Source organism: Ictalurus punctatus, chromosome 11 (genome assembly GCF_001660625.3).
Source record: "Ictalurus punctatus breed USDA103 chromosome 11, Coco_2.0, whole genome shotgun sequence".
Lineage (NCBI taxonomy): Eukaryota > Metazoa > Chordata > Actinopteri > Siluriformes > Ictaluridae > Ictalurus > Ictalurus punctatus.
Window position 1 is genome coordinate 8,079,703 of NC_030426.2, and position 27,233 is coordinate 8,106,935.

General features: G+C 39.0%; 1 protein-coding gene across 3 annotated transcripts in view; it reads right to left on the bottom strand.

Annotated features, from left to right (window-relative positions):
• Positions 1 to 1,545: 1,545 nt before the first annotated feature.
• Positions 1,546 to 27,233, bottom strand: part of LOC108272195 (zinc finger E-box-binding homeobox 1) — a 28,829-nt gene continuing 3,141 nt past the window's right edge. Inside the window, exons 1-9 of one of the 3 annotated variants that reach the window (XM_017480464.3) lie at positions 17,487 to 17,775; positions 17,157 to 17,217; positions 13,161 to 13,394; positions 11,054 to 11,251; positions 8,457 to 8,671; positions 8,234 to 8,342; positions 5,997 to 7,345; positions 5,225 to 5,408; positions 1,546 to 3,392 (exon numbers count right to left, since the gene is read on the bottom strand). In XM_017480464.3, the coding sequence (XP_017335953.1) occupies positions 2,809 to 3,392; positions 5,225 to 5,408; positions 5,997 to 7,345; positions 8,234 to 8,342; positions 8,457 to 8,671; positions 11,054 to 11,251; positions 13,161 to 13,311 (2,790 nt within the window). In that variant the 5' untranslated portion in view covers positions 13,312 to 13,394; positions 17,157 to 17,217; positions 17,487 to 17,775 and the 3' untranslated portion in view covers positions 1,546 to 2,808. Of the gene's footprint in view, positions 3,393 to 5,224; positions 5,409 to 5,996; positions 7,346 to 8,233; positions 8,343 to 8,456; positions 8,672 to 11,053; positions 11,252 to 13,160; positions 13,395 to 17,156; positions 17,446 to 17,486; positions 17,776 to 27,233 lie in introns of those variants that run through there. The other 2 variants (XM_017480463.3, XM_017480462.3) reach the window with 2 other exon arrangements.

Genomic DNA, 27,233 nt, shown 5'->3' on the forward strand with positions numbered 1-27,233 from the left:
TGAAATTCCTCCATTGGCCCTTATCTATCATAACCCCCTAATAATCTCCATTCCTGAATTGGCTACATCACTCTCCTCTCCTCTCCACCAATAGCTCGTGTGTGGTAGACGTTCTGCTGCACTATGGCTGCCGTCGCATCATCCAGGTGGACGCTACACACTGGTGGTGGTTGGGGAGACAATGTAAAGCTCTTTGAATGCCCAGAAAGCACTATATAAATATAAGGAATTTGTTGAGAAGAGCAGTAGAAAACTGGTCAGGGAGGCTGCCAAGAGGTGTTAAAAATAACATCAAAAGAATTGCAGCAACTTCCTGCAAATACTAGTTTCTCCCTACATATGACAATAATCTCTGGGCTATGGGGTAGGGTGGCAAGATGGAAGCCTTCTTAAACCAAAAAAAAAAAAAAAAAATCTAATCTCCCAAAACCATGTAGAATAATGTGTTATGGTCTGATGGACCAAAGTTGAACTTTTTGGTCATAATACCAAAAGGTGTGTGGCACAAAAAAAACACAGCACATCACCAAAAGAACACCATCCCCACAGGGAAGCATGGTGGTGGCAGCATCATACTTTGGGGCTGTTTTTCTTTAGCTGGAACTGGGGCTTTAATCAGGGTGGAGGGAAGGGTAATAATTAATAGCTGCAAGTATTCTGCTCAAACACTGAAGATAAAGAGGAATTTCACCTTTCAGCATGACAATGACCCGAAGCAAACCTCCAGATCAACAAAGGAATGGCTTAATCAAAATAAGTTCAAGGTTTTGGAATGGACCAGCCAGAGTCCAGACCTAAAAATCTGTTAGGTGACCTGAAGAGGGCTGTGCACAGGAGATGCCCTGACAATTTGAGAGCATTAGAATGCTTTTGCAATGAAGAGTGGCAAAGTGTTGCAGTCAAGATGTGCCAAACTGACTGAGTCTTACGCAAAAAGATCGAATGCTGTGATAAAATCCAATGGTGCTTCAACTAAGTATTAGTTTAGCGGTGTGCACACTTATGCAAGCAGGTTATTGTAAAAAAGAAAAAAGAAATAAAAATTATCCTAAAATGATTCTTATTACTTTTCACTTTAATAATTAATAGGTTAAAATTTCACAATAAAAGTAGAAACTGTTCTGACATCATTTATCTTCAGCTTTTTTTTTTTTTTTACATCACAAGAACCTTCCATTTTAACAGGGGTGTGTAGACCTTTTATATCCACTATATACTGTATTACTCTGTTATAAAGCCAAGATGAGCACAGTGGTGTTCCAGTGTCAAATTCATTTCCTTTTTTTATATTAATTTATGTAGTTAAGCAGTTTCGGGAAAGCCCAAAGTCTACATCTTACTCAGAATGTAAACAGGGGACCTCACTGCTCAACAGGGGATGAAGATGATTCATTCTGTTATCTTTACAAAATGCAGCTAGTATATATATGATCAAAAACCCAAGCTAACTACATGAAATTTTAAATATTTAAAGATTCTCTGATTTAGAAAAGGAAAAAAAACACAAGTTCACACTGACCATTGTGCCTATTAAAAACCTGAGAATTGATAAGTACAACTTTATTAGACTGTACGTAAATGTATGCACAAATAATTCTTTAAAATGGTACAAAAGCTTAACTAAGTCTGTATAAAAAGCAACACTGATGCAAATTAGACGGAATATTTAAATAGCTTATAGGAATATACATTTGGTAACATTTCCATGTTGACAGATAAACACTGACTTAAAACAAGATAAAGCTGAAACCAAACCTGGAAAAAGCACCATTTTCTGCTTGGGCAGTTGAATGCTACAGGTGCTATGCATTGATCAGGAACCCTTGCATAGTTAAACGCCGCACATTAGCAAACCTCAGTAATGTCATATTTCTCACTGTCTGCGGTCTCATGCAGCAATGCAGTATGCAATAGCAATATGTTTAGCTCTCATATGTAGCAGGTTTTTCAGAGCTTGACAGCCTACATAGACCATTCACTTCTTTCTCTGTCATGGAATCTATCACAGTGGCATGATGTACGTTTGAACACAAATAACCTGACAATAGAGAGTGCAATCCAATACTTTTGGATTTGTTGTCAATGTTGAAATGAATGAAAGTTCTTGTTCATCATATTACTGTTGTTCATAGTGCAAATATAGATGTCCATCAATTTTTATTTTAGAATATCCTTCATGTTAAGATAATTATGATGGTGAAAACCCCCTATATACTCAGAATCAGCCCTCTAATTAATTTACCCATAAGGGATAAATGGGACAAAAATGATACAAAGAGAATGAATGCTAAAATTTAATTTGAGTGGATATGCGGTTGTTTACCTGGTTAATCCACAAAAAAATATCTTCTAATTGTTTTTTTTTTTTGTCTGTACCCATGATTGAGTACAGTAAAACTACAAATGTGACGACATACAAAGTGGCTCTTATTTCTTAAAAAGTATTATACTGTTGTAGTATAATACCAACTATTATACTTTGTGATAGTTTTGGGTAACCTGTATGATATTTTTGGTCCAAAAAAAAAAATTTGCTTTAAAGAACACAGTATTTAGTGAGCACAAAATATACAGTCCAGTTTTGGTTACCTAGTCATTGTGCGTGTATGTCACTGTATTCATAGTAATGGTGTGCATGTTTCGCATTATTGTGTTGAATCAGCATCGATCCAAAGGCACGAGGCAGACATTTAAGCACTTACGGCATTCAAAATCTCTTCTATTAAAAAGTGTCTTTGTATTTTACACATCTTTGGCAAATTGACTCAAAACTTAAAAGTGTCCATAGCATTTATACTGTCTCTTGATTCATGTTTCTTCCTCATCACGCTCCACTTGGATCTTGCTATTGTGATGATTGTTTTTTGTGTCCTGTCCTTCATCCACCTTTTCATTTGTCTTCTTACTATTGCCACTTGACTGTTCCTGGTGTCTACTTCTGTCCTCGGTCTCCATTCTTTTCTCCACCCTTCTCTTGTGTGCATGATTGCTAAGCGAGTTTTCTTCTTCCTCCTCGTCCTCCTCGTCCTCCTCTTCTGCTCGGAATCCTAGTGGAGCCCCGTCCAGGCTGGAATCACTGAGGAATGTGGTTGTTTCCTCCAGCGTGAGCGGATTGTCTCTTGTCTCAGGATGAAGCTTGATGTGTGGGCGTGTGTAGAGAGCCATGTCCCCCAAAACCGGCTCCTCTCCCTGGGCGTCTGGGTCATTGTCTCGACCACAGAATGCATAGCGGTGGTTCATGTGCTGTGAGTAGGAGCCTGAGTGCGAGAAACGCTTGCCACATTTATCACACTGATAGGGCTTTTCTCCGGAGTGAAGCCGGCTATGCTCAATCAGGTGGTGCTTGTGTTTAAACGCTTTCTTACAGATCTGGCACTCATGGGGCCGCTTTCCTAAAATGACAGAAAGAAAAGACATTTAGTTACATGGTTCTTGTATTTTTGCGATTAAATAGACTGGTGATATATTCCAGTTTACACCATGACGCTGTTGAATTCTCAAATCTCAAACGGTCAGAGGGTTTTTTCTGTAACAGCACGGCTCTCGCAGGTTTAAATGAATGCACACTGTTTAATATATTTTCCTTTCTACTGTAACAGTTAACTTACAGGAACTTGCATGGCAGACTCTCCACATAAAAAATGGTGTAATTGTTGATATGTTGAAGCTTCTTGGGGGTCGGGGGATTGGGGAGGAGGAGGTCATTTTTAGAAAACGTCTCCAGAGATAAGTTTACGTAAGTTGTTTTTTTTATTATTATTTTTTTTTATCTAGGAGTCATATTTGATTCGAGTTTGTTTTTTTGACCCACACATACAATCTACTGTCAAGAATTTCATCTCAGAAATATCGCTAGACTTCGCCCTATGCTATCTTTTCCTGTGACTGAAAGGCTTATCATCACTTTTGTATTTTCTCGTATTGATTACTGCAATGCACTTCTTGCTGGGGTTTCTAAAACCACGCTAAATAAATTGCAATGTGTGCAAAATTCTGCTGCTAGGATCCTGGCTAGTGTCCGGAGAAATGAACACATCACTCTAATACTGAAGTCCTTGCACTGACTCCTGGTCAGGTTTCACGTTATTTTTAAATCCTTATGCTCCCATAAGGCACTGCATGGTCTGGCCCCTCAGTATCTGTCTGCGCTTTTAACTTTATATACCCCCAAGCGTCATTTGCGCCTCTCGAGCTGGTTTACTGGCTGTCCCACAGACATGGTTGCGATCTGTAGGGGACAGGGCTTTCTCGTCCTATGCTCCTAGACTCTGGAATTCACTCCCTGCTCATATTAGAGACATATTAGACCCTCCCTGCTCATATTAGACCCTCCCTGCTCATATTAGAGATGCACAGAATTTAAGCATTTTTAAATCTAACCTAAAAACAAATTTTTTTAGGTTTGCTTTTTCTCAATGGCTTTAACCATAAATAAATTTATTTATTTATTTAATTTTCTTAATATTTTGTTATTGTGTAAAGTGCCTTGAGAAGCTGCTTTGAAGGCACTATATAAAAATAAAGTTTATATATATATATATATATATATATATATATATATATATATATATATATATATATATATATATTTCAGTTAAGTTTTCTGGCCCAAGAAATATTTAATGACAGAGGGTTTTGACATTTTTTTTTAAATTTAAAGAGAGAATGGAGGAGGGGAAACTGGTTATAGGAACTAACTTGTTTTGTGGGCATTCCACAACATTAATGTTAATATAAACCAATACAATGCATGACATGTTGTTAATACATTTTTTAAAAATTTGATTGGGGTTGTAGTGTTTTTGGAAAAATAATCTCTTTGGGGTGACCTCACCCTGTCTGTAATTATTTTCCCATAAAAGCACACCCTGTTTGTATTATTCCTTATGTAATAATATGTACCAATCTCTGTAACAGAAACTATATTATTACAAATGATCAAAGTATTGTAAATATAATTTATAGGCCTACAGATTATTCACTTTTGAAAGTTTTTTTGTGTCGTAAACATCCTGACCAATATCAGTCCCTCCAGAACAGTGCTTCTGCCGAGGTCTTCAATAATCATGACGCAAAGATAACAATTATGACTGGTACGAGTAAATTCTTCTTAGCTGCCATTCAATTCAATCAACTTTCCTAGTAAAAACATCAAACCACAAAGCTAAATCAGGTCTTGCTGATGTACAGTGCAACAGTACATTCACAGTCGTGGTGTCGGTACCTGTATGTTCATATTTGTGGCGCAGCAAAGAGCTGCTCTTCTGGAAGCTTTTGTCACAGATGTCGCAGGCGTATAATCCGTCCTCTGTCTTCCTGAGTCTCTTTCTCCCTGGAATATGATCTCCGTCCAGGCTTTCCTCCATCAGCGTGAGGTAGTCCAGATTTCCTCGTTTTCTGGAATCACCCTTAAAGACAGACATTCATTTTATTAATTGGGGTCTGTGACCGCATTGAATATGAAGCCCATGGATAAATAATAATATATGCTCTAAAGTGCACACTATGCATCTTTTGTGAAGTCATTTTATGAGTGTGAAATTTGTAACTGTGTGTAAACAGGCTTGCATTTTCTCTGCCCTTTAAGCATGTTGGGGCTGGAATTCCCCTCTGAGTAATATACTTGTTTACAGCACAAATGGGGGAAACAAATGCATCAAGAGCAACCGACAAGAGCCAAAGAGACGTGTTATGATTCTTTATGTGGCACTAAAGATAGTTCTTAACTTATGATGTACTCCTGAATAAGAGCCCCTGAGTTGAAATGAAAGTACAAATTGCTTATATTGTTAAAAACTGAGGAAGGGGCTGTGGGTGGGTTTCGGTACAGGTTTTAATATGGGTTTAATGAGAATGTTTCAGCAAATATCATTAAAAATATACATGATAGTTCATGTTCTTTTCCTTTGTGGCAGATAATCAAAGAAGGAAATATTATTAGTGGCCACATGATGTTTGAGGTCAGATTGGGTTGCTGATTCAACATGTGTTCTCACCATGAGGTTTATCTCCTGATGCATTCTTTTCAGCATGGTCTCAGACTCTGCTTCCATCATATAGAGGAACCCAGGGCTGGGTGCTGGTGGCGTCAGAGGAAGTGATGTCAGGCCGTTATGCCCCATTGCTGCGAGACCACTTGACATGATGGGATTAAAAAAGGGGTAGCTGCTGAAAACTGCACTTCCAAATAAAGGTCTATAGGCCCCGCCTACTTCGTGATGGGATAGTGGGCTTAACCTTCTGGTCATATGCTCCACATCCCTGTGGTCTGTCTGTGGTGAGCTGCCGTTGCAGTCCGAGCCAGGCTCTGAGCCTTTACGTGCTTTGGGAATGGAAAGGTCTAAGGGTTCGCTCTGAGAACTCTCGGATCTGGGTGACGGTCTGTGTTGAAGAGGCTGGCATGGTGATGTGATTGATGGAGAGCTGAAGCCTGGACGTCGGTGTTCCTGTAGCGAGGGCGAAGTGGGGCTCATGATGCTGGAGTTTCCGGGGCTGTCTGTCTTTCTGTTTGTCCAGTAGGCATGTGCCGAATCAGAGCGGAAGTGCAAAGGTGATGGCATTGGCACAAGGAGCTGCTGTGGAAGCGAATGCCAGGATGCCTGCTGTGGAGAAGAGAGCTCTCTGCTCATTCCATTAGGTGTGGAAGGAGTTTTCTGTGTGTCGTAAAGGTTGTGGGAGACACGGGAGAAGTTAAGCGGTGATCCCTCTTTGATGCAGTGCATCTGTACAGCATCCTGCTCATCTTTTCCCTTGCATAGATATCTCTCATGCTGCTTTAGAACAACTTCATTTGGAAACAGCTGGAAGCACCGCTGACATGATACTGCACCGACAGGCACATCACTTTTCCCCTCTCTTCTTTCTGTCTTGTCTTCTTCGCCCTTGTCCTGCCTACTTCCTAACTGCTCATCCTTCTCCACTTCCTTTCGGAGCATTTCCTGCAGGAGCTGTTCAAACTTGCCACCAGAGTGTAGCAAGGGCAAAAGTGTAGTCCCTTTAAACACCCCCATCCTCATGGCTGCAACAGAATCCCACGGTCTGCTTAGATCCGAAGTTCGGAGTGCAGAAGAACTAGATTCCTGTCCCTGATTGGCTAGTTGGTCTGTGAAGCCATGACTCAATGGAACACATGGAGAGCTCTTCCCTCTGTTACCATTCCTGCTTCCAACTACAGGGGGTGACGTCGGGGAGGGGAAGAGGTAGGCAGGGTGAGCGTGGCCATTGAAATATGCGCCGTTCCCTGATCCGCCCCCACTGAGACACTTTTTGCTGCTCAGGTGTGAGCTGTAGGAGCCTGAGTGACTGAAACGTTTCTTACAGTTGGAGCACTCGTAGGGCTTCTCACCTAAAATGACAAAACAATATTTACTACAGATTTTTCTGCACGTCTGTGACTCACCACCAGAGGTGTAGCTGAAGGTGGGTTGGGGGTTTCAGATTTGAACCCACCTTGAAATATTTAATGGCAATTCCAAATGCTGCTTCAAAGCTGATTTTGATATAGTTGCACCAAATAACACTGTTTTGCATTGTGCTGAAATGATGTTCATAAAAGGTCAAAACATCATTATGATTCTTCCTTATTTAACCACTCCAGACATCAAACGAACGTGTCTTTTAGTCACATTTTAGCCACATTTTATTGGTTGCGGTGAGAAAACTATTAGTCAGCGAGATACACTCTGAGCACAGAGATATCAAAGTGACAGCAGATGAAGTATGGGAGGTCACCTTATAACACTAGATCTCGTGTTATAAGGTGAATTGTGAAATGTGAATGTTTCCCTACTACAAGCATATTATTTTAATCTTATTCAGTGGAAAGGTCATGTTTCTATGGGTTCTGTCTCAACATCAACTAGTGTTTCTACAGAAACACTATTTATATGGCACAGTTAGTTGATCAGAGTCGTAAATAATTAAATGACACAATCTTAACACCACCACAACTTCTACTGCCATCTGGAATCCAACTGAAATGCATGAGCATGTTATACGTATTCATTTAATTATACAAATCATACCGTGAATTTATTAGCAAAAATCTTACTTGGATTAGTAATCTCAGTAATTTTACTAATCTTACTAAGAATATTTTTTAAAGCTACGGAGTAACTAGTCACAGTTTCACTACATAATGTAACAACATTCTGTGTGTATTTGCATGAGAACTTCTTTTTCATTTTTTTTTTTTTTTTATGATTATGCAAATTAAAAAACAAATTTTTCTTACCACTATGAATGCGTAGATGCTCCTTAAGATGATGCTTGTATTTAAAGGCTTTTCCACACTGTGTACACTTAAACTTCCGGTTTTCCGTGTTGGTGTCAGAGACAGAATTCTGTAACACACACGCGCATCAGAAAGTCATGTAAAATCGAACTGTCCAGTGTGATCATCCTTTACAGTATTTCTGTAGTTTGTTGAAGTCATGTATCGCAGCGTGAGCTCCCACCTTCTCTTTAACCTGGGCGTGTAGTGCCATGTGCCGCTCCATCTGTGCCCTGTATGGAGTGCTGTAGCCACAGAGTGGACACACACTGTGCCCTCCCTCCCTCTGGCACAACTTCATGTGTTCTCTGAGATAGGTGCCCTGCTGATATGACTGCTGGCAAAATGGACACACCTGCATTTCTGTCCCTGTAGGATCAGGGCTCCCAGGGTCTGCGTCTGTTAATCAGGAAGAGAACACTGGTTACCAAAGGTAAAGGTTATTTTTAGTTATCTGGATTATTGCTGATATTTTTTCATTTGTAAAAACATACTATTCTGCTAGGCAGAAAAGGCCCTGATACTTATAATTTCATCGAAAAAAAAAAAATTAAATAACTTTTTTTTTAAGCATATCATTGTGACAACCATGGCTTGGTATTAATTCTAGCCACCGAGCATAGTTTTTTATTTTTTCTTCAAAAAATTTCAGGCAAAAATATATGAATTACAAATTAATCACTTAACATAAAAGCAGCATCTCCACAAAACATTAACTTGTTAGATGTGTCATGGCACAACCACTTTTCTTTACAGCATCTGATCCTTTTCTTCATCATTTTCCTTATCACATCATCTGTAACTGTATACTAAATTTATGAAATACCATTACATAACTTTTTTTAAAGAATAATAACTTTATTATAACTTATTTTTTATGTTTTACTAAAATAATTTATTTATATATATATATATATACACACACACACACACACACACACACACATTCATATATATATATATATACACACACACACACACACATATATATATATATATATATATATATATATACACACACACACACACACACATTTATATATATATATATATATATATATATAAACTCTTTTGTGTGTGTGTATGTATATATATCTGGCATCCTTCCATGTTCGGGAGACGATGGTGTAGCATCCGTTTCGGGTGGATTTATTTGCACCTTCTTGAGTGACTGTACAAGCCAACCCATGAGTGGCAGTCCCGGTTGCAGTTGCCGCAGACAAATTGAGTCGCACGCTGTGCCTGAAATTGCCACGTCTTCCTCCTGTCTCTCTTGTCAGCAAGGTATGTATGTATGTGTATGTATATATATATATATATATATATATATATATATATATATATATATATATATATATATATATATATAAAATATTTATATATATATATATATATAAAATAGTAATTCATAGTAATTAATTACTTATTCTTGTATTGCTTCCATCGGACCAACAATTTTCTTGTTAGTTTGATCCACCCCTCCCCCACTTCACGACCTTTGATTCTTGCAAGCTGCCGAGCTGTCCTGATTTGACCTGACCTTTTCACACTAACTGTATTTGGTCACATTTGGCCTAGCTAAACGTCTGTGAGATCGGACTAAACAACTAGAAATCACAATTTATACAATTTATTAATAGCTGGAGAACAGTCAGGCTGAGCGGGGGAAAAAAATCCCTGAGGAGATACACTACACATGATATATCTACCCAACAAAGTGTCTGGTAAATGAACAGTTCTCACCATGACCTAATTTTACCCACAGTTCCCATAAGTAAATTCTGAAAAGAAATGTTATCATGTCGATCAGTACTCCTAAACAGGATTGAAAGGAAATAGACTCTTAACTCCCGTGTCTCCATTTCCCCCCCCACAGTATAAAGCCCCCAGTAATCTCATATTGAATTTCAGATCTCATACATTGTGCTCAGATGTACCAAGATAATGATGTCCATTCAACTTTATCCACCTTAACACAAATAGACTAATGTACACTTTGAGAGATGTACAATTTACTTGAGGTATGCTGTCATGTATCTGTATATTTAAAGAGAATTCTAGTGTACTTTGATATGCTAGCATTGTTTAAGTATACTTGAAGTACACTCAATGACAAGTATTAATTTATTTTTAAAGGTAGAAATACGAGCATGAAAAGTCTTTAAGTCTGTAAAAAGGTAATTTATTTAAAACTGTGTTTGGAGAAGAAGAAAGTATGAGTAAGTAAGTAAGTAAGTAAGTAAGTAAGTAAATTTTATTTATATAGCACATTTAAACACAACAAAGCTGACCAAAGTGCTGAACAGAGTAAGAAAAAGTTCAATAGAAAACAGAAGAAAACCAAATAGAGACAGACAATAGACAATAGTAAAAATTAGATTAAAATGCCCGGGAGAAGAGAAATGCTTTCAGCTTCTTTTTAAAAATGATAACAGAAGGTGCAAGGGTGGATATCCAGTGCCAATTGAATCCATAAACAAGGGGCGGCAACTGAAAAAGCTCTGTCCCCTTAAATGGGATCGAGGGACATACAAAAGTAACCTATCAGAAGATCTTAAAAAACATACCAGTGAACAATATAGAGAAAAGTTGTTTAAATATAAATGAGCACGTTCCTGAATGGTGCAGCAGTAAACTGTTTGCTCTGTGACGCATTTGAATCTTCCTGAAACATCCGCGCAAAGAAAATTCACTATAATTGGGATTTTTGGGTGTAAACGTTTTCGAGTTCCGGTTCCAAACACAGAAAACCCTTTCCAAATCAGCCTTAGAATGATATACCTTTTCCCTCAGGTGACTCCAGAACACCCGGTGACAAGGTGGATGGTGTATCATCCTGCACACCAGGTGTGTGGTAGGACGCGACGGAGCCGTTGAGTTGCTGGCTGTGTCGTGAGTCAGGAAGCTGGGACACTTTTCTCAGCTCCATGAGGAAGTCATACCGAGTCCAGTCCTCCATTACACGGGCATCGTTCTGTGCTGAGGGAGCAGAGGCAGTGTGTGCTGATATTAGACAGCAAGGCCAATGTTGATCTAACGTCATAATTACTTTAGGAAAAAAAGTTGGGTTTTTTTTTTTTGCTCATTCTCAACAAGCTTCCACTGTCCATGTTGTAATAATAGCCCAAACCTTGTGGTTATACAGTACCGGCCGCCTGAGCTATACAGCTTCAGTAAAAAATCGGATATTTGCACACATGCATTTGTTTGTCTTGTGGTGTTTAATTTAATGAGTTCATACTATTTCTCAGCTTCACCCCAATATTAAAGACATATTTTACATGTTTCTTTTTTAGCCTATGACGGTTATAATAACCCTTACAGAACATGCACATAGAGTACAGTACATGACATGTAAATAAAAAAAATGTGAATTTCATATCTTTTTTTTTTTTTTACGTACACAACGTCACAACGTATTTTCCCCACACATGTTCTTTCTTTCTTTTGTCATCTTTTCCACGTTTTTCCACACGATTCATTTCCATTCACATGTAGGACATGCTTTTCTCACGTATCATTCACGTGATGTCACACGCGTTCACTCGAATTCACAGGCGTAAATCCAGGCAATAACACGATGAAAGGCACCTTCACATGTTTCTCCACATAATCACATAATGCACACACAATCCTACGTGGAGAAAAAGTGCGAACACGAACTCATGAAATGAGAAATGTATGTTGAAATCAAGGGATAAGTGGAGTCAAGTTGAAGTTGAAGAGAAAACAGAGCACTCCATCTTACTGGATTAGATTTGAGAAGCACTATATTGGACACCACAGGGAAAAGAAAAAAAAAAAAGATAATTGGGGTATACTTTCCTACTCTTTGTTTAAGAAAACTTTATATAAAAAAAAAAAAAGAAAGAAAAAGAAAGAAAGAAAGAAAAGGCTTGTCGTGGGAATTTAAAGGGCTCTGTAATGGGCATGATGAGAGCTGAAATATGGAAAATGTTTCTGAGATTCTCCCACGAGACCAATAAGCGACCAGAGAGCCAAAAAAAACTATCAAATAATAATATAAAAAGAAAAGACAGGACAAATGCCAGCACTGTGCTGTGACTTTGAGGAGGATTTTTCAAATGTTTACAGATGTTGGCATCATATTTCCAGCTTTCTCTACTGTGGCCAGAGAAGAGGCAGAGCACCTAACTGCTGTTCGGACTCTCTTCTTTCTTCACGAAAAATGAGTATGCAATGACTTTCTATAGATGAGCTGTATAAGTTTTCTTTATCCCTACGAATATAATATATAGGAAAGCTGTACTTACTTACTTTTGACTTTAGTATGGGAATGTCATCTTGTTTGACACGAAAGCCCTTTGTCATGCATGATGTGACAGCTTATTGAAAATAACCTTTGATTCTTATCTAAATGCTAGCAAGAAGTTTCATTTTCCGCTCGGTTATTTATCATCTCTAATATCTCGTAGGTGTTGGAAATTGCTGAAGTCAGGCAACTGGTTTGGAGTCACAGTTATTGCAATGATTGTAATCATGCGTAAAACATCATTACTAAACACACTGGGTAGCTATAAGTGTATATCCAAAAAAAAAAAAAAAAAACGATGGTTATCATGTTAATAAATGCTAAATCAGCCGGTGTAAATTTCAGTTGGATACGCACTGGACTGCTGAATTTGAAAAGTCTCTGTTCTCTTTTTATTACTGGCAGATGTTTTAGACTAAAGTCTGTTCGATTCGCATGTACGTTCTATATAAGGCCGAGGCCTGTTTGTCATTTGACATTTTAAGCGCTTTTTAAAGAACGTTTCGAGCTCATTTTCTAAACCTGGTCCACTGCCTGTTGATTTTGTAAAGAACTGACAGGGATAAGGAGTTTTCATCTCTGAACACATCTGGTCATGTAATTATATCTACTTACTGTATGCACGGTTCTCTTGCTCTCCCGTGGTACTCGGGACGGTCGTGTTCTCAGTCTCGTCCCAGTGCTCCAGCGAGGGGCTCAGACTGTGGGCGCGGGTGGAGCGAGTAGGACTTCCAGCCTCTGTGCCCTCGCTGGCTGTCAGACTCATCTTGTCTTGTTCAATTCTTTCATCCTGCACATCCGTCCCCCATGCACAACCCTCATCCTCTCCCTCAGAGCCCAGAGAGCACTCTGTACAGAGAGAGAGAGAGAGAGAGAGAGAATAAGACTTAATTCGAGGGTAATATGATTATGTTCTTTGTGATATGTTGAAATATGTATAATGAGAAACGCATAACTGTGCTTAAATACAAAAAGTGATACAGCTATACCCGATAAATATAATACTGCAGTGAAGTGTCTGTGAAACTCATTTTTTATTTAGCGCTAGTCTTTTTGTATTTATTGTTAACCAGTAAGCATTTTGTTAATGTAGAGGCTAATTGTTTATATTGATTTGTGGCTACTCAGCGTGTGAGGCATGGGGAATAGTTTAGTGTCTGTGAATGATTTTGAGGTAAATTTTAATATCTTTAACGGACAAATATATTCAGCGGAATGAAATAGAGTGGAACGGGTGTACAAATAATTTTTTTTTAAATTAAAAGGTACTATTAAAATGATTAAACAATTAAAAATGATGATAAAGAATCCTTTTGCAATTTCATTTTCATTCATATTTTAAATGAATAAAATGTTTTATGCAACCCCGGTAAACAAAAAAATTGCTACTTACTTAGGAATAAATCAGAAATGAGGAAGAGGAAATTCACTGGAAGGAGTTGTGGTTATGGCATGTTTATATACTGTAGAAACGTGGCGCCCACAATCGTGCCTTATCGTAATTGTTTTTCAGGTGCTACAAAGGATTAAAGAACAATTGAAAATGGAAAAGATGGACTTTTTAAAGGATATTTTATGTTTATGATTATAATTGAAAGGACATTTTGCTATTTCAAGGAGTATGTTATAGGAAATTCGGAGGAAAATGTCAGCAGATAGATAGAGTGAAACTAATCAGACAAGTCTAATATTTTAAAAGATTTTATTTTTATTTTCAGTTGAGCTCGCTTCAGTGAAATAATGTTTAGTGAGATGTCTACGTATCATAAAGTATCTGTGGGAGACACTTAATACTGTATCAGCTGGCACTGACTTTCCGAAAATGAGACTGATGATCCAGCATGTTTACAAAAAAAAACAACAAAAAAAACCAGCAGCGTTATCTCTCTGGCCTACCATTAGTTTAGATATGACTTTTGCTCTGCATTTCAAGTCATAATGAAAACTGAAAGCTCAAATGCCTAAAAGAAAATAAATAAATAAAAATTAAAAGTTATATGTATTTTATATGTGATTTAAAATAAATGTAAAATGTTATCAACCAAATATGAGTTTATACCCATAAAAGACAATAAATAGAAATCACAAACATATGAACAAGACGAGATGTAAACACTTCTCATATTTTTCCATGGTCTCTATACTTATTTCGATCCATAACTCACAATAATAATAATAATCACAATTAATATTATAAAATGTTGTACAATTGGTTTAGCCCCAATTGACTAACACCCCAATAACTGCTCATGAGAAACTAATAGGAAAATGCATATAGGTACAAAAGTCAGGAATGTAATTTGGTTGGGATTAATTATGATAATTGTTTTATCTAAGATTTTGTGTGTGTGTGTGTGTGTGTGTGTGTGTGTGTGTGTGTGTGTGTGTGTGTGTGTGTGTGGGTGTGTGTGTGTGTGTGTACATCTGAATTCACTCCTTTCTGTCTAATAAGTTTTAGTATGAACCTGTTGGCATCATGTGGCAGGAAGCAGCAGTTTCAGTTCGACTGTGATGGAAATAACAATGCAGTGCTGACTGTGTGTGTGTGTGTGTGTGTGTGTGTGTGTGTGTGTGTGTGTGTGTGTGTGTGTGTGTGTGTGCGTGTGTGAGTGAGATGGCAGGTAAAGTTCTAGTGTTGCTCATCCATGAGTAATACACACTTGTGACCAGGTGACACACACACACACACACACACACACCCACGCATACACAGTGTACAATTTGATCTTTTCTGTTATGACTGTACAGAGCAGTGGCACAATAGTGACCCCACCTCCTAACGAGCCTGGGGTTTGGACAAGGCCTTATGTCTGCGTGCACACACACACACACACACCCACACACACACTCACTGTGCACAACGTGACCTTTCATGTTATGACTGTGCAGAATAGTGAAGCCATAATCTAACTGTTAAACTTAAACGAATCTTCATACTCGCATGTGCTCATATATCCACGGGCATGGTCAGTGTTTTTTTAAAAAATAAATCATATACCATTGCTGTGGTACTCTCGCTGGCACAGACCAATGATTACGATGACCAATCAGGTCATGATTTTTGATGATGTCATTTTTGTGGACACTGATAAGACACAGCAAAACCAAAATGGAGGGTTTGCAGCAGACGCACTCCTATAAAGTTCACAATTTCATATTTCTTAAAATCGTTTTTAAACATGAAATAATATGTGTTTACAGTTGTACAACTGTGCCACCGATACTGGTACAGTTTCCCTCTAGGCACAGCACAAGTTATGAACAGCGTCAGTTCTCACCCACAGCGCTATCCCAGAACCAGCCGACCGATTGGTTTAACTTTGAAAGATATAGTTTCTTGTTCGTCTGCTATTTATTTTCAGTCTTACTGTGCAGTGTTTAAATTAATAACCCATTTTTCTTCACGTATACAGTCTAAACAAACACCCACAGGATTTATATTTTGAATGCGTAATGTATTTTAAAATGTCTAATAATACAAAGTTTGAATGTATGTTGTATGATTGCTCTCCATGTGTTTCCATGTAAGCATTACCAAAAAAATTAAATAAAATTGTGTACTAAAAAAAGCCAACTTAGCTTTGACTTTGAATTTACATGAATTTTACAACTCAAAATAAATAAAATCCATAATGGCTTGGAAAGTGAGATTTTATAAACTGATTTGATAAACTGTTTGTGATACAAAGTGAATTTACAAATATACTCTACATGATAGATACGTTTGAACAGTTTGACATGATTGCAGGACAGAATATAACGTCGGAACATAATACAACAAGAAGGACTGCGAAAAAGCTCGTCAGGACTTTCTTTACAATCTGCTCTGGTAATGGCACGGCAGAAAAGAGCGGAATCGCTTTTGTAAGATGTATGATGAAAAACAGACCTTCATTTGACAGGAGTTTAATTAAAAAAAAGCAGTAAATAAGTCTGTATTCGATCCTGCTTCAAGTCATATTGATACCACAGACTGAATAAGAAAAAGAAAAAAGTCGCAGTTTCACGCATTACCGTAGTTTCATTGTCGTTATATATGTACTTTTATATACATCATCAGTACAGTTGTTACAATACACAAGAACAAAAATCGATCCATGAAATTCTACCGTAACATCAAACATTCATGAAAATACGATACCATTGTGTTATAAGGTATGTAGGTGTTTCTCAGCTTTCGTTTTTGCACACAAAGCCTGTGGCCACTATGTGAGAATGACAACTCGATCGAAATTATATTTCAAAAAAACCAGTGCTGTTTGAATAGTGCAAAGAGGTATAGAAACCCATGAAAATGAATCCAAATGATTTTACTGCATCTTGCGGTACACACACGTCAGAGGTTTATCAGTACAGTAGAAGCCACATGAAGACTTCACTTCAGACTAATCCATTTTAAGATGTAGAAGTTCACTTCTCAGGCTATACTGAGACAAAAAATACACTTTTCATGAGTATTTAGCACTACTTATTTTATTTATTTTTAAATATTATTTTTTAAAGATGAAACTTTAGAATATCACTGGTAATCCAGACTGTACTTCACTACTGATCATCACTCAGTCAGTCTGAACAGATCAGAGTACAAATGCAGATCAAAGTTTGTTTTACCTTCTCTAGGTGAGGTAACGGCCGTTCATGTATAAATCCACTGTGAAGATTTTATTCCAGACTAAACAGCAAAACAAAAAAACAACAACAAACCCAACCATTTAACCTCTACATTCCTTAAAACATGAAAAACGCTTGAGAAATTATCAGATGCCGCTATTTTCAAACTCTGACAATGAGTCACACACACACACCACATCACAGATACAACACTCCTTACAGCTCTCCTACATACTATCTCTCAGATACACACACACACACAGACACAAACACACGCACACGCACACGCACCCGTATGCATAGACACATATAAACACATCAAAATCTTACTCATGTCTTAGTCATTCTCAGACGGCCGGTACGCAAATATATCACATGCAGATAAGATTAGATTAAAAAAACAAAAAAGCAAACAAAAACGCAAAAGTAAAGCTGGACTGCTAGCATGTGTGTTGCACTGTTCGTGTTGTTGTTTTTAAAAAGAGAAAATCTGCTTCCTCAGCTCAAATTGAGCTGCCACATTGACTACTTTCAAAGTGTGTCATGCTATGTAGTGGGTGACACTGAATAGTGCGTGTGACATTATGTGCTCTTAAAAAGGGGTTAAGGTTTAGGTATGTGTGAGCTTGCATGCAGTACATTCGGCACCTTAAACAACAACTGGCTAGAATCTTGAGCGATGCTTGTTTGTTGCGTCTGTCTCTTCACACTAACTGAATGTAACAGCTATTTCTCAGAACAAACACTTACATCAGTGTAGTTGTAGTTTTTCTTTTTGTGCTTTGTGCTTTTTTATCATTGTGACTCTTTAAGCAGATTCAGAGTACTAAATGTGGATATCGTGTTTATATACAGAGATAAATCTGCATTTAAAGCTTATGAGTGAGTGTTTGTGTGGACACGGCCATGTTCTAAGATGTGTTTTGTGTGTGTGAAGGGAAAAGGACCTTAAAAGACATTTCAATCGTTATTTATTGATTAAAAAAAAAAAACTACTCTTGCTTTTTTTTTTTTTTTTTCTAATGAAAATATATATATATTTTTTTTTTTAAAAACACGTTGAAACAAATTATGGCTAGGCTTGTTTGCAATTTGCATGAACACTCATAATCAATCCACCCACACATGCTCATCCTTACTTCAGTCTCATAATTAATTTGGTATGCATGGACTCTCGTACCCACTGCACTAGAACGTATACAAGTGTCACACAGTTCTTCGGTTTACTATGTACTAATCCAGAACTTATTACAACCAGAAATCCCTTCCAGTGGGTAAAAGACCCTCGTGATCGCGGTACACTCATAAACCTATTAAGTATGAAAATAATTGGTATCATCCTACAGCTATTTCATTCCATGCGGTCGCAAGGGTGTGTGTGTGTGCATGTTCTTCTGGAACTCAATTAAAGATCTTGTATTGTAGCACTACTTGTATTGTTCTCTGCTTGATATATCGTTTTGCTTGTATTTCCTCATTTGTAAGTCGCTTTGGATAAAAGCGTGTGCTGAATGAATAAATGTAAATGCAGATTTGAAATCAGATCAACGTCACTACTGTTCCTTTTATTAACACTGGATTCAAGATGAGTTCATCCATTCTGTTGAAACTCTTTTCAATGTTGCTAGTGGTGGGTAGTGATCAACAGAGCACTGGTACTCATTTAAATTAAAAACAGTAACATTATGCACCCCAGGTCACTGATATGTCACAGATCATAGATCGGGTGTCTCGCAGATAATCAGACATAGCCTGAATTAAAACCTAATGATGTGAATCAAAGGCCTGATCTCAAAACGTGTGAATGTGCTGCTTGTCAGCCACTTTAGACAGTTTGAACTGATTATCCTGCTGTGACAGGAGAGCGCTCACTAGTGACTTGTGTACCGATGCATAACAGGGTTCGCCCCTCTGAACCCTCTGTTCCACAAAACGCACCACTAATCAACTAAGCTTGCGAAAAAGACTGGAAGACGACACGATTTCTGAGAAGGACAGAACGGGGGAGAAAGCGCTCACATGGAGAGAGCGATCCGTAGTTGTGTGAGTGAGTGTGTGACACAGTGAGAGACCCTTGACTCAGATCATTCTCGAGCAAATATTCAAGCAGCACAGGAGCGAGGTGCATGGGGAAATTCCCTGTGCTGAGCTCCAATAGCAGTGTGACAAAGCCTTTTACATGACTGCACCCACACCAACACCTTATCTTTCAAACCCGTCGAGCTTCTCCATCCAACGACAGCTGATGTCTTCAGCCACGTACTAACTAATAGGCGAATAGCGCTACTAATAACAGTTTTACACGTCAACCTCGCGCGCAAAATAGGAACAAATTCCTACAAAATCGTACGCTCGTTCAAAGAGCATGCTGTTTCATCAGACAAACTAATACACATACATAAGAACTTATTTAAAAAAAGGGAAAAAAAAGTGTCAGAGAGACACGAGATGGTTAACCTGTGTGAAGTTCAGCGGAAATTATTTTCATCTGATACAAAAGAGAAAGCTAGATAGAGAGATACAGAGAATGCATGAGAGAGTAAAGGAGTGAAAATGGTGACGTGTACCTGTGTACAATGCTTGTGGAAATGTATGCATCTGATACTATTCTTGGCTACAGAATGAGATTAGATGCAACATGCACGTACCTGTGCCATGCACACTATTATGTGTGTGTGTGTGTGTGTGTGTGTGTGTGTGTTCTCTAGAGAAAACTATACCTTCGTTTTAACATCCCCTCAGTGGTTGTGTGAAAAGACATCTACTTGCTGGCTACTTTTTGCTGTGTAAAATGAAGGTGTTACTGGCCACAATGACCTATTTCTGACCACGTATCATTAAAGCTAGGTGTAAATCTCACTTTGGTTGTGTGTGTGTGTGCGCGCGTGTGGATGTGTAGATGTGGTTTCGTGTTAGTATGTAGAAAGTGTATAATCCCACACATTCACCAACTCCATGAATCCAAGCAACTCCTTTTTATTACTCTCCTGCTCCAGATTTCACTCGTTCCCATTCTCTCTCTCTCTCTCTCTCTGTATCCGTCTCTTTCCTCTCACTTGCACCGCACTATAAATTCCAACCCTTCCCCCCTGAAATTTGTTTTCTTCGTCTTTCTTTTTCTTCCCCTCCCAACATAAGAAAATGTTTGCGACCTCTTCTAAGCTATCTGATGTGGTTCGTTATTTTGTGCATTTGCACAAACCACGCAATCGTGGTTCGTGATTATTAAAACATTCTCAGAGCTCAGAGCACACACACACACACACACACACACACACACACACACACACGAAAAGTTTTGAAGTTTTAATAGAGGGTCCGAAATAAAAGTGCCTCTTTGAGCTTAAAAGCTATATAATGTGCAAGTTCGTTAGTTCGACTTGACTTGCACTTGCTGAGAAATTAGTTTTTGGGTTTCTCAAATATGCCTGGTATCCATGGCAGTAGGAGTGTTTCTTCTTTTTATGGACTCAAGTGGCATTTCTGTGTCAACTCACCAAAGTTTTCAGCTTCTTTACACAGTCCTGATGTGTCTCAGATAAGCAGGGCTGAGCCCCGCTGCTTCAATTACAAACCAATCATTTAATAGTACAATTTATTGACCAAAACAAAACAAAACAAAACAAAACAAAACAAAAAGCCTTACACATGCTACAGTATCTAGTGCGCCTGGCTTTGAAGTCATAGAGTTATCAACAGGCATTTCTCAGCGCCACCTTGTGACATGATTAGGAAATACATGTCAGCAAATCAGCTGCTTTGGCTTTAGTATTATACACCAGTTTCAATAGAAATAGTTATTTAAGTTAATAAAACAGAAAAAGCCATGCATACTTATGCCAATGTTTACACAATAGAAATAATGTATTCTCTCTCTCTCTCTCTCTCTCTCTCTCTCTCTCTCTGTGTGTGTGTGTGTGTGTGTGTGTGTGTGTGTGTGTGTGTATGTGTGTGTATGATTGTGCTGGCATGCATGGGAACCTAAACCATGTCTTTAAAAATCACTCCAATTAAAGTCACAAAAAGTGCAAATGCAGCAAAACAAGTAAGGAAGAATGTGTGTGTGTGTGTGTGTGTGTGTGTGTGTGTGTGTGTGTGTGTGTGTGTGTGTGTGTGTGTGAAAAAGCAACAGAATTAGAAAAAAATCAGAGAGAGGAAAAGAAGTTTAAAAAGGCAGACTGGAAGTTTGAAGATCTGTGTGTGTGTGTGTGGTGTGTGTGTGTGAGAGAGAGAGAGAGAGAGAGAGAGAGAGAGAGAGAGAGAAGGAAAGAGAGAGATGCATATGACTGGGACTTAAGTTCTGTAAGTTAAAGCAGAAGGCTGGTGGGCTGTAGCGTATTTGAAGTAAGAGTGTGTGTGTGTGTATGTGTGTGTGTGTGTGATGTGGTTTTGGGGGAAAAGGAGCAGTGTGTGGCGTCAGTGGGACTCTGGGAGGGGGGTGATGGCGACAGTATGGGGCTTGGGAGACCCCCTCCCTCCTCTCTCTCTCTCTCTTTCAAATGCCTTCTGCTTCATCTCCTTGTCTCTTTCTATTATTGCATTTTGTGTGTGTGTTCCTGTGTGTGTGTGTGTATGTGTGTGTAAGTGTGAGTGTGTGTATGATAGTGTGATATGTGTATGTCCTCTTGCAGTATCAGTGAGGCCTCATTCACACCTCTGCTTGTACTAAATGATCTATATCCTGTACGTGAGGCAATACTCAACCCATAAGGTCATTATGAATGTGCTCTCTCTACCCTCTTCCTCTTGCTTTTCCTCTCTCTTTATCTCTCTCCACCTCTCCATCTCTTCCTCTCTCTCGCTCTCTTTCTCTCATCTATTCTCCATCCCATAGACTCCAATATTTCTGAACTATAGAGCCCCACTTCCTCGACAGTGGCAGAATCTCTATGTAAGAGCCCTCATCTTTTCCTGTCATTCACTTGGACTTTATTAGCACCGTCTATACCCTTCTGTGTGCCGCTGATCAGGTCTTCAACGTGAGGTTGCTTGTGTTGCTTTGAAGAGAATTTCGAGGCCTGTAATCGCTCACTGGTTACGGTTATTGAAAAGGTGAGCAAAAATTTCGGGAGTGCAAGAAGACCGGTCATGTGCCTAGATTATTTTCAGTAGTGGCACAACCGAATTATACATAGGACAAAGTTACTTTGCACTTATAGAATATCTGATTTGCTCCGTGGTGGGAAATGATCGAAATGATACAATGACATTACATTATTGGTTTCCATAGTAACACTATATAGTTTGTAATGCTCAATGGATTTGGTCAAAACACCTACAACACTACAAGACTTTTATACTTTAGCACATGACTAACAAATGGCATATTGGCTTAATCTGCCAATATGTATTCACACCCCTTTAGAGAACTGATGTTCGTCCTATAACCATCCCATCCTGCTTAGCTGTATGCTTGAGTTGTGTTGCCTACATTGTAAATGGCTTTGAACAGAAAATATCTTCCAATTGAATATATGTAATTAAATGTAAATATCTATAATGAGTCTTTATTGGTCACATAAACATTACAGCACAGTGAAATTCTTTTCTTAGCATAACCCAGCATGTGGTTATGCTAAGAAAAGGGGGGTCAGAGTGCAGGGTCAGCCATGATACAGCTCCCTTGGAACAGAGAGGGTTAAGGGCCTTGCTCAAGGGCCCAACAGTGGCAGTTTGGCAGTGCTGGGGCTTGAAACCCCGACCTTCCAATCAGTAACCCAGACCCTTAACCGCTAAGACACCACTGCCCCATAATGCTCATACAGTTACAAGTGTGTTGGTGATGCGTCTAAATTTATCCACGCCCGACATGATATCATACATGCATTACAGAGTCTTATGTTACAGAGTTATTGATGCCTTACACTTTCTACTCATACCTTTTGCTTTGCTTCCTTCATGTACAACCCTTAGATTAGATTGCCTGGCTTAAAATCCTCCCCTGTTGCATCCCATGTAAACCCCAATATTAAAAACTGCACATAGCAAGGTCAGGGGTCTGTGTTTTTGGAAATTGCATTCTTCTTTAGAAAAAAACAAAAAACAAAACCCTTATTGCAGCTGGATCATTGTGTAACCCTTAGCGTATGTGCTCAAAGTTTTTCTATAGGCCTACAGTGGAGAAAGTTGCAGGATGAAGCTGAGTTTAGTGGTGAGTGAGAGTGCAGTGCAGCAGGTGTAGGGTGGTTAGGTTGTACCTGTTTCCTGCAGGTACTGGGAACAGGAGGGAAAGGGAGTAACTCTCACTCTCTCGCTCTCTCTTTCTCTCTCTCTCAATGCTCAAGGCCATCATTCACCTCAAATCTGTGTGTGCGTGTGTGTGTGTGTGTTTGTTTTTTGTGGGGACCAAATGTGCCCACTATGACAAAAATACACAAGAATTTTGGCCTGAGGATATTTGGATGGTCCCTACAAAGCAACATGCCCCCCACCCTCCAAAGAGAAAAAAAATAATAAATTCTTTGGGGTTTGAGGTTAAGGTTAGTGTGTACAGAGTGTGTGTGTGTTTATTTGTGTTTTCAAGTGTGTGTTAGAAAGAGTGCAATTATCCTCACTACGACACGTAACAGACACCAGCGGTCCATCACAACACAGCACGCATCACACACAAACACCACCCCGAGCGTGTGCACACCCAGCAAGCCTCCCAGCCCCTCACGAGTAAACAAAAGGTTCAGCTCAACAAATAGCTTAGCTGGCTCAATGTTGATACATCACTCGCCCAGCTGTGGTAGTTTAAATTCCCAAACATGAGGTGATTACAGTCACACGCAGTCACACCTTTACTTCGCACATTGCCCAGGACAACTGTTTTAACACATGCACACACACGCACGCGCCCACTCGCAAAACACACACACACACAGAGTGTCAGAATGTGAAATGATGCTATATTTTGAGTAGTGTGTTGAATTCTGATACACACCTAGTACACAAAATACTGAAGTCTACACAATGTTAAAATGAGTTCTTTTTTGGACTGGGTGTGCTATCTCTATCTCGACTCCAAGAACTACATACATTAGTATTATCAGCTCGATTTCCTACAGTTCCACTATCTCCATCATTTTTTTCTCACATACCACACACATGCACTTCCTTTTTCACTGTCTCCATATGCTGATTATTTGTCCCTGTCTCTCTGAATCCCTCTTTCCTGCTGAGGCTGACGCCTTGGCCCTGTCATATAGGCAGCAGCGCTAATAAACCTTGGAGCCTGGACTCCACACAGTCTCTCGCTCTCTCTCTCTCTTTCTTGTTTTCTCTCTCTCTGAATCTCTCTGATTTCTTGCCCAGTTTTGCTCTGTGGTCCAAAATGACAAGTGACTCCCACTTACAGTTTTTCTGTCCCCCCCCACCCCCCCCCCCCCCCCTTTTGTGCACTGCCCACTGTGACGAGCCTGCGCCAGAGACCCACACACACTCACACACACACTCGCAACAGAAAACACACAGCTGGACCCCAGCTGCCTACAAAAAGAGAGTGCTTTGGAAATCAATGAAGGAGAATCAGGAAAAATGGGAAAGAGTTTAAATAAATTGGCACTTGAAAAAAAAAAAAAGCATGGAAAGGGAGGCAATTGGAAAAGTTGAAGAGAGGGGACAAATGAGGAGGGTCAAGGGGAAAGGAAATGAGCTGCAACCGCAGAATAGAATTCTAGCTCCGCTCCAATAACAGGTCAGAGACCAGGAAGGCCAGAGACAAGAGGCATATTAAGTGTCCACATTAGTCTCTATCGTGTGCTCTTCTTCAGCATAACTAAAATCACTATAAGAACTTTACATCAAGAAGAAGTTCCTCTCCTAAGAGAAAGATCTAATCTTAAACAAAAAAAAAACAAACAAACCCAGGAACCTGTGTGACATACTCTCTGTAGTCTGAAGCATCGAAATATCTTACTTACTACGTCATATGTTTAAAGCTGAACGTTTGTTTAAATTGCATGATGATGTTTTTGATGTCATCCTTCATGTCAGATAGCTTGTCTATCAGGTCTATATTATGCTGCGTTCGACTTAACTCCGAAGAGAGAAGTCAGAAGTACACCATTTTCGACCTTGAGATGTTCACCTTGTGTACATACTACTCGCCTCGTGTAGCTCATGATTTACTGTATTTCCTTTCTCAAAAAAACAAGAAAAAAAAAAACAAAACAAAACGGCACGGTCAGATTGATAGATTTAACTGATAGATGTGTCTAACCAACTAATACATGTTGATTGATTAGAATTATATTATAACCTCATTTAAAAGTAGAGAACTTGTACGTCCTTTACTATTGATGGTCTGAGCAGCCATATTGATGTGATATCTCACGGTGAACTCGAGATCGAGGACACCCTCCCGAGCAGGAAGGTAGGAATTCCGAGTTGAGGAGGTGTTTTCTCTGGTTTTAACTAGTCCGTAGTGGGAAATTCAGAGCGGCAAGATTTAATCGAATGAAGCAGTGCATCGCAGTTTACATTGACTGAACTACAAAGTCACTCAGCACTATTTAACACGATCCGATCGCAGACGAGGACTAGGGCCCTCGATTTTATAATTCCCTTTTATACAAATACTAAAAGAGTCTTGGCCTTGATCTGTTGAAGGCTCTTTAATTCCTTTTTTCATTTTGCGTCCTTGCATATGAAGGCACACGTGCGCCGCATTGCCGACTGTAATTCTATGATTGGATCAGAATGTGTGTGTAATGTCCGTAGGGAAGTTCTGAAACTTTTTCAGCTGAAGGTGCTGTTTGGGCCAAAGACAAAGAATAAAAAGATAATTTGATCCATAGTCTCAACATGCTTTGGTCACAAGTCAATAAAGAAAATGACTACCAGGTGACCATATTCATTTCTAAACATTGTGCATCATGGTCGTTGTTGTTTTTTTTCCTCTCTCCTTCTTTATCGTGGTGTGTTAATTGTTAAGAATAATGTTGTTGTCACTTTTCCCATGAAACAAGCCATGAGCAAACAGCATTCCACGGAACTCACCCAGAATCTCTAATCGGCTTGGCTGTGTGTTTTCTCTCACCACAGATTACTCTCATCTGTCCTACACATGCTCATATCCCAGAGGACAGAAGCGAAGACGGATGTCGAAAAGACATCGGAGACGACATGCTAATTCAAATGTGTGATTCACATAGGTACTGTAAATGGCTAATGCTGCTTGCCATGAAACCAGAATGCAAGTAAGACACCATCAAGATGCAAAAAGTGATGAAGACACACACTCCCTAATTTACACCGAAAGCTGTCACCTTTGCTGTGGGTTCCTGTAAGCTGACCATTTAAGCCACGAAAAGCCAGTTGACACTTCTGAGAAACACGCTGCCATCACGAGTGTGTGGCTGACAGTTGAGCTATAACAACTACATGATGTAGGAACATTATCACCTAATAGAGGAACTGCATAACTTGTGAAGAAAAAAAGTTGCCTCTCACTGCCCACTTCTTCTGCCATGTGTGTGTCTGTGTTTGTGTGTGTGTGTGTGTGTGTGTGTATGTCTGCTTGTCTGTCTGCCTGTATGTCTGTCTATATGTGTGAGATGACACAGTATATGGTAGTATCTAAAGGACTTACAACTGGGGTTTGAGGTTGACAGAACTGCCAATTCAAGATGCATACTAATGAGGAATGTCAATCTCATACACATGCACGCATGCACGCACGCACACACACACACCCACACTTAGACACATGTACTTTACCATGCCAAGCACCTTTCTTTCCAACTACTGAAAGAATTTTTAAATCCGCAAACGTGAAAATATCACTCACATTATCCATATGATTGGCAGTAAAGTCACATGTAATGAATATTTGTCCTACATAGAAAGCGCTGGAAGGTCACATCGGGTAGGTTTTCTTTGTTACCTCTAGTAGTCAGATAAAACATCTATAAAGGCACTCAACTGCCTAAACCATACAACCATTTTCATAAAGCATCGGCCATTTGTGCATCATGTAGCGCCGAGATCACAACATACATCGAACGTATAATGTTTCATGTTTTTATGATGAGACGAAATAAATAAAACCTCTAATGTTTTATGGTGGCTTGATATGTCCTATCATTACGATTA